Below are 12,098 nucleotides of genomic sequence, written 5' to 3' on the forward strand. Positions count from 1 at the left end.
GAATGTGAGGCTGGACACTTTAGTGAAGTACTTGCCAAGTATCACCTCATTTAATCCTCAACAACCCTGTAATCAACCCTGTGATCAACAATAATCAACTAACAATATAATTATTAGTCCCATTATACAGGCAAGGAAACCAACATTGAGAGTCAGAGATTGGTGACTTATCCTGATTCCCACATTTAGAAAGCGATGCCTGAATCCAGCTTGGACTCTAAATTCTGATTTTTTAATAGTCCTACTCAGCTAGCCCCCATGCTTCTTTCCACCATAGTATAAAGCTCATTTCCTCTTTGGGAAAGTAGAGTGCTAATTAATGTTCTTACTGATTAATTAGCATATGCAAAAAAGTGATCCCATGCTATTTTGACCAGGTGCTGAACTGCTGAACTGTGTCTGTGCTGTTGTCAAAAGTATTCAGAACAATGCTGTCCTTCCAGCATCGAAAACTTCTTGAATACAAACTTTATTCCTGTAATGCAGTCTTCCACATGAGCACTTACTAAGTGGGTTTTATTGGAAACAAACTAACAACAAAAACTTAAGTTAAAACAGACTGACAATTACCTGTCTCCGAGAAGGGGAGACAAAAATAGAAGGCTTGTTGATCATCCTTCAGACGATTACTATGAGCCTTCAATGTGGTCAAGCTACATGGTCTTTGATTTTCTGCATCAGTTCCACTTTCAAATGTTTTGTCCTATTCCCCTGTTGTTGATTAATAGTTGTCCAACTGTGTGTCCCCATTCTATGTTTGTAAAATATGGTCATGGTACTTAAAAATAAATTATTTAAAACAAACAAACAAACAAAAAAAAAAACACCTGGCCTTAGTTTTGAGGTGTTTTATTTTGAAACTTGTCCCAAAGGCTTTTTTCTCTGAGATATGAGGACTCTTTTTATTTGCCTTTATTCCAATCCGTTAAGCCCCCAAACATTCCTCTGCATGGCTGCTGGAAGTTTGCTGCTGACACTCTCTCTCCAGGTAGCTCCTGCCACCACCCATTCAGCATCCAACCCCTGGGGCTGAGCCTCCAGCTTTCCGGGATTTCCATTATTGGATCTTTTTCTTTCTTCTTTTCCCTCTTGCTGCTTACCTTTTAGAAACCATTCTTTTCAGGTCAAAAGTCAGATATTTACGCTATTTTAGAAAATCATCTAAAAGTCATTGCCCGCCTTCTTATTTGGTGGAGAGAAAGACATGATGGAATATTCGGGTATGGTAGCAATGAAGGCAGGAGCAAGGGGCAAGTGACCAGAGGAGGTCTCATTACAGTGACCTAGAAGAATTCACTTCACTGGCATCAGTTCTCCTATTTACTCCTAGAAGGCAGTAGGCAGTGGGTCCTCTATGGAATTGTGCTACACTTAAGCGCTCCACCATTTTATACCCTTGTTATGCTCTCTTGCAGTTAGATTCCAGTATTTCCTGATTATGAATCATGTAATAGATCACTTTCAGTCAGATGACAGCCCCCACAATGCCATCTAACAAGGGAGAAAGTGAAGGGTAGTAAGATATATGAGACCTTAACCAGCCATTTTCTTGAGAGGCAAGCGAGTACATAGCCTTTGAAGCCAGCAACCAATGTTAAAATCCTGGCTTCCACTTAAGAGCTATAGCATTTTGGATATGTTATTTAACCTCTCTGAGCCTCAGTTCCCCAACTGTAAGATAAAGATTAAATACCACCACTTAGGTCGCTAAGTAGTTAAGAGTATTAAATAAGATAGTGCATACAAAGCACTAAGCGCCTAGCATATGGGAAACACTCGTAAAGCCCCTAAGATACATCAGTGAACAAAAAGAGTTCAGTCTCTCTACATGCTCTGTATCTTACCTCATATTTGTATAATGATGTTGTGGATTTTTAAAAGGTACCAGAGAGAAGCAATCAGCTAGTTTAGGCATAACGTTTTCTACCAGGGAGAAATAATATAGGTTGCACAATAGCCCACATGAGAAAAAAAAAAAATCATTTTTACCTGTTGTGCTCTCAAAGTAAGTATGCACTTATTCATGGTAATTTTAAAATTCGCTCTTAACCATCTCAGAGTTCTTTCAATGCAAAATTGTGCCCTCAAATTACCACTGCTAAAATAAAATGTAATTTGCTAAGGACAATCATGTTTGAAAAAAAAAAAAAAATCTACCTGAAGCACAACTCAATGGGTTCTGCCACAGTCAGTCAACATTTTCCATTTTGCTTATTTTTCCCACTTCCCTTAGCATGGGTTATTTGTGTTAGTGCCTGTTTTCTAACATCTGTACCTGCACCCACGTAAATAGAAGCATATATTTCTCATGTGATAATGGAAAGTCTTCACTTAACACTTTCAACTTGACCTTTCCTAGACTGAAGGGAAGCTCTGAAGCGGAAGCTAGTCATCTCTGCCTGCTGCCGACAGGTGGCGGTAGCAGTCATGCAAGGTTCTTTCAGTCTCGGCTCAGCAGCTCCACTGCGGTGATTCTCAACTAGCCAGGCAGCATCCTTGTGGTGTCTGTGCTAGGTTTTAAGATGTGTACAAACATTAACCCGAAAGCCTGTCGTTTAAGTACAAAACTAAAGGCAGGTTTGAATGTGGTGATAAAAAGTATAAGATGACAATGACAATAGTAGAAACCGAAAAATGATAAACATAGCACTTGTGGTGGAACAAACTATTCTAAGACCTGAATGGCTGGCTGCAAAGGACAGTGCATATGTACTAAGTGCTGTATCTAAGCAGTGAACAATAGTAAGGCAAGGAAAATAACCGAATAACTGATAGTATGTAGAAACAAAACAACCCAAAGCAAAATAAAACGCTTTTTTCTGCCATTAGGGAATAAGCCCCAGTGTCAAGTGGCAACTAGTCATATGACAATTAACTCAACATTAATGGAGGAGTGGCTAGGATTTAAAGCAGTGGTTGTCAATCTTAACTGCACACTAGAATCACCTGAAAGCTTTTAAGAATCCCGAAGCCCAGGCCAATAATCAGAATCCCGAGCGGTGGGACTCAGGCATCAGCAGTGTTGAAAGCTCTTCAGGTGATTTTAATGTGCACCCAAGGTTAAGAACCATTGCCTTCAAATCTAAGTATGGGGAAAATGGGTTGCTACAGGTTCCATGGATTAAAATATATTTGGATGTACAGATCGATGTGTGTGATGAGTGTTAATACTTTGGCAATAATTATTTCCCTATGACATTTGTATCTGCAAGGAGAGAAATCACCTGCCTTGAGGGATTTTTCTTTTTATAGTCTTGAAAACAGTATGGGTGAGAACATGTATTGCCAAGGAATAACAAGAGTATGCCTTTCATATACCTATTTGAAGAAAACGTATCCCAGAGCTACAAGCGTCAACATCCCTTAGTCATTTCAGTGAGTCCATTTATAAAAAAGTGGACACAAAAACCTTTTCAAAACTATAGGAGTTTCTAGATACCAGCACCTTTCCCTCACTTTCATCTTTAAAAGATTGCTGGGCACAGTGGCTCACGCCTGCAATCCCAGCGCTTTGGGAGGCTGAGGCAGGTGGATCACACGCTGAAACCCCGTCTCTACTAAAAATACAAAAATTAGTTGGGCAAGGTGGCAGGTGCCTGTAATCCCAGCTACTAGGGAGGCTGAGGCAGGAGAATCACTTGAACCTGGGAGGCGGAGGTTGCAGTGAGCCAAGATCGCATCATTGCACTCCAGCCTGGGTGACAAGAGCAAAACTTTGTCTCAAAAAAAAAAAAAAAAAAAAAAAAAGGATTAATTGCTGGCCTACCCACGCTCTCAATGCAATCTGGTTACCTTCCATCATTAACAACCAAGTTTTACAGGAAAACAAATGCATGGTGTAGTCCTCAGTACAAACCCCTAGGCCCTTCTTGCTGCAGCCCCTTTTTACCTTATCTGCCATTATCATAGAGGAGCCCCCGTGGATGCCCAGGATAGGGGTGAGAGTCTGTGCAGAAATGAAATCGAGGATCTGGGCGATGGCTTCCTGGTCTGTGTCATCAGCAAACACCACCCCCTGGATCTTCCGGTCAGACATGAGATCACAGATGCGGGTGATGATGCTCTTTGGGTCGGTCTCATTCATGGCTACCAGTTCCACCCGAGGCACCACAGAGAGATGGTGGAAATCATCTTTCTCGTGGGCATCCTTGATGGCCACCTCGTCGGAAGTGCCCACGAGGATGACAGCAATGCCAATGCTGGGGGGGCTCTTCTGAGAGCGAGCTCTGCTGCCTGACACGGCCAGGACAGCCAACACCAACCAGAACTTGGGAGAACAGCACTCCGCTCTGGGCTTCATCTTCAACTCGTCGACTCCCTGCAAACACAAAGAGAGAGGGAGTTAAAATAGGACCCACCACGTAACCTGTCTTAGAAGAGGTTAGCTACTGCAATTCAAGGACCTTATCTCCTTTCAGTGAGCACCAAACCCAACTCCATCTACCAGCCTACTCTCTTATCTCTGGTATTTCCTCTGCAGAATGAGAGAAAATGAAACTTTCAAAAACCTCAGAAATCCTTGAGCAAGGCAATAAAAGGTGCTATTGCTATAGTCATTGGCAGCTACAGACAGAGACAAAAGAGGAAAAGAGGTTGTGAGTGGTCCAGGTAGCCATGCGAGTATGCATACACGAGTCTCCTGGCCCTCCTGTTACAGCCCACCCTAGTACTGTTCTTGGGCTGAGGGACAGCAAGGCCAGGCAAAGTGAGCAAAAAAACGTACTCAGCAGAGGTGAACAACAGAACATGGGCTGGATAAACTGGATGTGGGGGGCTATAGGTACACAAGCCCTGCATTCTTGCTGCCTTCACCTTATGTTTGCCCCAATGAGGACGACAGCCAGAAAATTCTTTAGTAACCTTGTTAGTATCTGGCTCTTAATATTAAATTACAAAAACAACTGATACATGACTAGTATTTTTAAAACATTGCCTCAATTGATCCTTACAATGACCCAGTAGGGAATAAAATAAGAAAAACATTATCATCCCCATTTTATAAATGTTGATGCCAAGGCTCAAAGAAGATAAGTGTTCTAAGACCGTGTACCAACCAATTAAGTGAAACAAACCTGAACCCACATCTTCTTACTTTTGTATTCCAATATGTGTTCCATTACACTACATGGAACTGCCTCTCATGCAACCAATTATTATAAGGAACACATATTACTCCGATTTATGCACCAAAATACAGAAACTTAAATAACATTAGCAGCCACATTTGAAAAATGTTCCTTTTTTTTTCTGATGCCATCCTATAGCCATGACTTCTCTAAAATGACTGATGCCACATTTTCATATAATTCATATAATTTCATATAATTTGCCACCTTTTACCTACAAAGAACTCCTTCTTTTTTACTTCCACAAATGACCCTAAATCTTACTCTGTGCAGCAGACTAAGGACATAACGCTCTATAGAATATAAGCCTTGGCCATCTCTCTCTAAGCTTCTCATCATTCTCCAAGAGCTCCTCTTAATATAACTAGTTCTGCTTATGTTGCTTTATTTTAAATAATCAATGTTCACTATTCAGGTGACAGCTACACTAAAAAGCCCAGATTTCACCACTATACAATATATCCATATAACAAAAGCACACATGTACTGCCCGAATCCATAAAAAAATAAAATTTTTAAAAATCATTTATTGTACATCTTTTTATGCTGCACACTGTATTAGGCATTTTGTCACATATAATCTCTCTGATCTTCATGGACACGCTATAAATTAGACATTTTATTCCCATTTATCAAGTAGAAAAACAGAAGCTCAACACAGTTATGTAATTATCCAAGGTCAACGGCATTATAACACCAGCATGCCAATACATAAACATAGCATTTTAATACTCCAAGGCAATATTCTACAAACTGCACCCAGAACCAAAACCAGATTCTCATTCTTCTACAAAGAGAGAGACAGCATGCAATCAAGGATAAAAATGCTGCTTCAGATCTCTTGTTTGTTTCAAAAAAAAAAATGGTAAGAGATTAAAATCTAAAATGTTGAGAGATTAGCTAATTTTAAAAATCATGATGGTATTGAGTAAAGAAAGATAAGGAAGTGTTCGGGATGAGCAGTCAGTCTTGACTGCAAAGGGCGTTAATGATTCGGGAGCAAGATGCTGGGGACATTTTGTGGCTGAAGAAGCACAAAACCCAATCCAGTTCTTGGCAGAAAACATTTTGGAACTTTTACTGGTGTAGTCATCCTTCAGCACTGCCAAGAAGGAGGCCTGTATTGATTGCCTTGTCTTTCTCTCGCAAATAAGATGAGTAGCTCAGTGGTTCATGCCTAAGCAAAGTTTACTCCTGAAAGTTTTCTGATCTCAGTGTCTCTGTGAAAACAGAGAATGACTCCACAAGCCCTGGAAACCTTTGCTGATGGACTGTATCCAATTTAGCAGGAGAACCAGGGCCTGAATTTCTCCTCCCAGAACTTAAAGGAAAGCAACACTAGATAGACAATTGTGTAGGACTGATATTCAGAGGAAGACAGAAGGGGTTTAGCACCACAAAGAGCTGTGCATAAACTACACACATACACACACACACACACACACACACACACACACACACACACACACAGTTCAATTCCAATGACTGGTTCTCAAGGAAAGCCAAAAGATTTACCATTTGGCAAAACTATAGGCTAACTTCATTCCAATGGTATTCTAATTCTACAGTTACAAGTCACTAAATTAGTTTCCTTCACATTTAAAAGTGGCCCACTCTGCCATGACAGTTTATTAACTTTAATGCACTCCACTCTTCCGCTTTGATGTTTTATTTGCTCTCTCTAAAATATCTCTTGTGTTCTTCTATTTTGTCTCACACAATATATTATATTTGGCTATGCAATGGCTAGTTGTGACACCTAAAGAATAGCGTCTGGTTTTACAGAGCATCTCATTTATACTCAGGATACAGCGAAGCACTTTACAAAGCAATACATTATGGGAGATAACAGTAACAGAGGGGCTGCGAGACAAACAAAGAGGCTACTTTGAATACAAACTCAATTTCAAACATTAAAAGGGGATTCGTTGAGAGAAAGCGTGTAGTTCAAGATAAGCAGAACGGCTTTGCTCCCTTCCTCACAGAGACCATGACAAGTCTTGACGCACCAGCTCTAGGAAGTCTTGCTCCCCCTGTAGAATTGAGCATTGCTTCCTTTGGGCTCTCACCATAGCCTGCACGTATTTATCTAAATATGCATAAACTTTTATTATCAATATATGATGATGTGTCCACCTACTTTAACTAGTTGATAACCTTCTTGTGAGCAGGGACTTTTTCAGCTTAGTAAGCATTTATTGAGCACTTATAACCTAGTGAACATTTTTTTCTTTTTTTCTTTTTTTTTTAGTGGTGAGGATGCAACAGATACAGATTCTATCCTTCAGGACCATGGTCTAGCACAAGACACAGACATAAACCCATAACAAAAATGTTGCCTTACTTTACTCATATTCTTGAACTCTAACAGTGCCTATATGCAATAAGGAAGGACTCAATAAATGGTGGCCAGTATTGAGTTTCTACCATTAGGTGGAACCATATAAAATTGTTAATGTTTGACCATTTTTGACCTATAATAGTTCAACCTGCTGTGTGCCAGATATTACTATTGCCAGGTAATTTTCATGCATTAGATACTCACACAAACATTGGAAGTCATACTTTTCCTTTATCACAAATGAGAAAACTGAGGGTTAAGTACATGACCAAGATTACACAGCTAATAAGGGATAGCATCAATTTTCAAACCCAAGTTTGTCTGGATCCAAAGCCCTTCCTCTTTCCCTTCCAGGGCCTCTCGGTATAATATGAGTGTTGAGTGAGTGAGTGAATGAATGAATGAATGAATGAATGAAATCACCAACCAAAACCAACTGGTGTTTTAATACCAGTTCTGCGTTAACACAGTGCCTGAGGATAGGCGAGTCACCTAATTACCATCTCTATGCTATCATCGGTGAAACCAGGATAATATACCTAACCTACATACCTGAAAGATTTTTGTGAAGATCAAATGAAAATATGTATATGGAAGTGCTTTGAAGAATCTAAAATACTCTACAGATGCAAAGGATATTACGTTTAAGCTTCTATAGAAGCTGTTCAAGGAGCCTAGCTATTTATGATAGCACAAAGTGAGCGTGTGGGAGGTGAGGGTGAAAGAATGGCAGACAGAGGCTGAAAGGAATGTTAAGAGGAAACTCACATGGGGCAAAAGATATTAGTTCCCTGAGCGATATAACTCCCTGAAGAAGATGTCACATAATGGCTTCGGGGTAGCAGCGACCTCCACTGACAGCTTACTAGTCATGTAGATTAATTCAAGAGTCACTCAGGCCAGGGCCAGTATTGGGAATCAGTGGAGCTCAGTATATCCAAATCATGCCATGAATTCAGAAACCAGGGTGCACCAGCAGGACTAGCAACAAAGCAGCAGGATTAGAGAGTTGACTGTTCACTCATTTGGCTCTTTGCATCCTTGAAGCTTAGGCTAAGTGATCCTGAGATCCACAGTAAACAAAAGGCCACAGGAGCTTATCTTCATGCCAGTAACTGGTACAGGGTAACTATAGCAGGAAACAGTCTACACTTTGCTCAGAGCAGGCTCTAAGGGAAGACACATCTGGGTGGGAAGCAAGGCCAACCCTGTCCTTAGAAAACTGAGTCCTGTGGCAATCCCAACTGGAAGGATATAAAATGTGACTTAATCAATAATTAAGTCAAAAATATTCCAAGCATCATCCTTTAATGCAGTCAGGACATTATTTAGAGTGATTCAATTAAGGAGATTATGACTGGAATATGACAGGCAGTGAGTGAAGTTAATATTAAAATGCCAGAACTATGTATCAGGTCCAGTTTCCCAAGCTACCAATAAAGACAGAAAGTTAGGAGACATAGGCTTAAAATGTGTCACATTAGAGAGTGGGGAAACAAGAATCCTCATACAATGGAACAGAAGCATAAATGAGTATAACTTTTTTGGAGGTCAAAGTGGTAGTATCTATCGAAATTTTAATATCAAGACAAAATAAAATTCACAGGCAAAAACATCAAAAGGGACATTAAGTGATATCACATATAGGTACCAGGAAAATGCAATCATTATGTATAAGGCAACAACTAAAATTTACATGGGGAGAAACAGACAAATCCAACTGACAAAAGATCTTATTAACTAAGACATAAAAGATGGATGAGTTATAAGTTTGAACTAGTTCGGATACCTAGAAATGCATATAGAACAGAGAATAGATGTTCTTTTTAAGTACATACATGAAAATATTAAATCTACAAAATACATCAATAGATTTTAAAAAATCAATATGAAATCAATTGTCATTTTCCCCATAATGTGATTACATTAAAAGTACTTTTTTTTTGAGTCAGAGTCTCACTCTGTCACCCAGGCTGGAGCACAGTGGCGCTATCTCGGCTCACTGCAAGCTCCGCCTCCCAGGTTCACGCCATTCTCCTGCCTCAGCCTCCCAAGTGCTGGGATTACAGGCGTGAGCCACTGTGCCCAGCCTAAAAGCACGTTTTCAAAGGCACTAAAAATACTACATATCCAAAATCTTAAAAAAAAACTTGTGATTAAAAAACTATAAGGTGAAATAGGAAATTGTAAGGGAAACTAAAATTCCTTTGAACAGAATAACAATGAAAATACTAAATGTCAGAATTTCTAGAGGATAATTAAAGCAGTTTAGAGAGAAAAGTACACCTTTAAATACATTTATAAGAAACCAAGAAAATAAAATATGATTAATTATAATTAAGTTTTCACTTATTGCATTAAAAACTTAACAGTCAACCCTAGTAAACAAGAAAACAACAAATGAATGAAACACAAGACAAAGAAAAGCAAAAAAAAAAAAACTGATCTTTTAAAAGACATAAAGTCCTGACAAAATGAATCAAGAAAAAAGTAGAGAAAATGCAAATGAAAGAGAAAATAACATATATAATAGAAATTTTGAAATAATGAATATTATGAAAACTAGTTACTTTTCCATTTAATGTGTAATATGTAATAAAAATGGCAAATAGGGAAAAGGGCTTAAAAGAATGTAGAACATTTGAAAAGTTTTGTAGAACATTTGAAAAGTTTTTGGAATTTTAAAAATTGTTATTAAAGCCCACACCCCTAATTCACCAAAACTACTCCCTACCCTAGTCCTCCACTCCTCACCCAATCATCCCATCATCCCACCCCACCTCTGCCAAAATAAAAAGAAACAAAAGTGGTACAGACGGTTTTATAGATTAAGTATATCAAACTTTTAAGGAAGAAACGAGCCTTTCTCATAAAAGTGGAACGAAAAGAGAAAGAAAGAAAGCTTGATTCTAGATTCAGATAATTACAAGATTATTGTAAATCCCTTCCACTTATGGACATAAAGGGGGGGGAACAAACCTTAAAAAGTCGTGGTCAGGCGCGGTGGCTCACGCCTGTAATCCCAGCACTTTGGGAGGCCGAAGTGGGCAGATCACTGAAAACACTAAAAATACAAAAAATTAGCTGGGCGTGGTGGCGCGTGCCTCTAATCCCAGCTACTCAGGAGGCAGAGGCAGGAGAATCCCTTGAACAACAGAGTTGGAGCTTGCAGTTAGCCGAGATCACGCCACTGCACTCCAGCCTGGCAACAGAGCAAGGCTCCGACTGAAGAGGGGAAAAATAAAAAAAAGCTAACTAAAACACAGTATATTTTTAAAATAGTGATAATCTTCACCATGATCAATTGTGGTTTATACCTGAAATGCAAGAATGACTTAACTTCAGAATATATATCAAAATAATTCACATTAGAGAACTAAATGAGATATTTACATGAATATCTCAAAAAAATGCAGATAACATACTTGACTAAGGAAAACACTTACATATGATAGAAATGTTAAATTGTGTTTAAAACAAACAAATAAAAAATAACTCTTTGATCATAGGAAATCAAGAGATCATCAGCCTTTACCTGGTGGGTACATCCAAAAACTGCAATCTATTTAGGAATTAGCAAAAGTCTTAACAAGATCTCTACAGCAAAAATTTGAAAACTTTATTAAAAGATTTGAAAGAAGACCCAAACCACGTAACCATATACCACATTCATGAATGTGATATCATAGTATTTTAAGTTCTATTTTCTACAATTTCAAGCCAATTCTTATCAAAATAATAGTAAGATTTTAAAAGAAATGTTACAAATTTATTCTAAAATATATAAGAAAGGATAAAGGTACACAAAGAACTGTTGAACAGGGTGTCCTTATCTGAACCTATAATGAAAGTGTGCTATGAACTGAGAAGTAGGGTTGACTCAATTCTGCAGAACAGATCCAAAATAATTTTAATTAATATATTTTAAGAATTGTAAGTTCCAAGTCAATTAAAGTTTTCAGTTACACCTTCTAAATTTAAATCTAGAGAAGCAGGGCAAATGTTGAACCAAAGAAGTGATCTTGAGTCAGAATGCTTAGCTTAGGCAATACATGCATTCATCAACCATCTGAGGTAGGAAATGTGAGTATCACAGATGACAAACATCCACTTTTCAATATCACTAATAAGTACAAGACCAATATCTATTTTTGTCAAATGGCATCTATGTATTCAGGGCATTTGAAAATCCAGTTTCAATCCTCTGAATGCACTTAGTGTCTGCTAAACTACTAAATATCATCCAACTCTGTAGAAATAACACATAAAAGGCACCAATCTTTGCTTTCAATTGACTTGGAACCTACACTTCTGTGTTCTGTTATTTTCCTCCCTCTCACGCTCTTCCCATCATCTATTACTCTTTTCAAGGTTTTGAGCTCCCTTGCCCTGTTCTCTCTTCAGAAAGGAGCAAGGTAAGAAATCCTGAGTCTGGGGCATGGAGGCAAGGGGCTGAGACTGTGCCCCTATGGAACCAGTGGAGAAAGAAATATCTCCCTGGACATGCTAGATACATGTCCAATTCATTTGTCACTGAGTGACCCACATGACAATAAACAGGCCTCCTTGGTCCTGGAGTTGGGGTATTTACTCACCAAAATATAGTCCTCCGGGGAATTAACCCCAAATCA

General features: G+C 38.8%; 1 protein-coding gene across 1 annotated transcript in view; it reads right to left on the bottom strand.

Moving 5' to 3' along the window:
- The window catches only part of GRIN2B (glutamate ionotropic receptor NMDA type subunit 2B), a 426,741-nt gene that overhangs the window by 304,521 nt on the left and 110,122 nt on the right, over window positions 1–12,098 (bottom strand). The window contains exon 2 of the mRNA XM_017873067.1: window positions 3,890–4,318. Coding sequence (XP_017728556.1) covers window positions 3,890–4,300 — 411 coding nt within the window. The 5' untranslated portion in view covers window positions 4,301–4,318. The remainder of the gene's footprint in view (window positions 1–3,889; window positions 4,319–12,098) is intronic.

Source organism: Rhinopithecus bieti, unplaced genomic scaffold, assembly GCF_001698545.2.
Source record: "Rhinopithecus bieti isolate Rb0 unplaced genomic scaffold, ASM169854v2 scaffold_110, whole genome shotgun sequence".
In the NCBI taxonomy this organism is placed as follows: domain Eukaryota; kingdom Metazoa; phylum Chordata; class Mammalia; order Primates; family Cercopithecidae; genus Rhinopithecus; species Rhinopithecus bieti.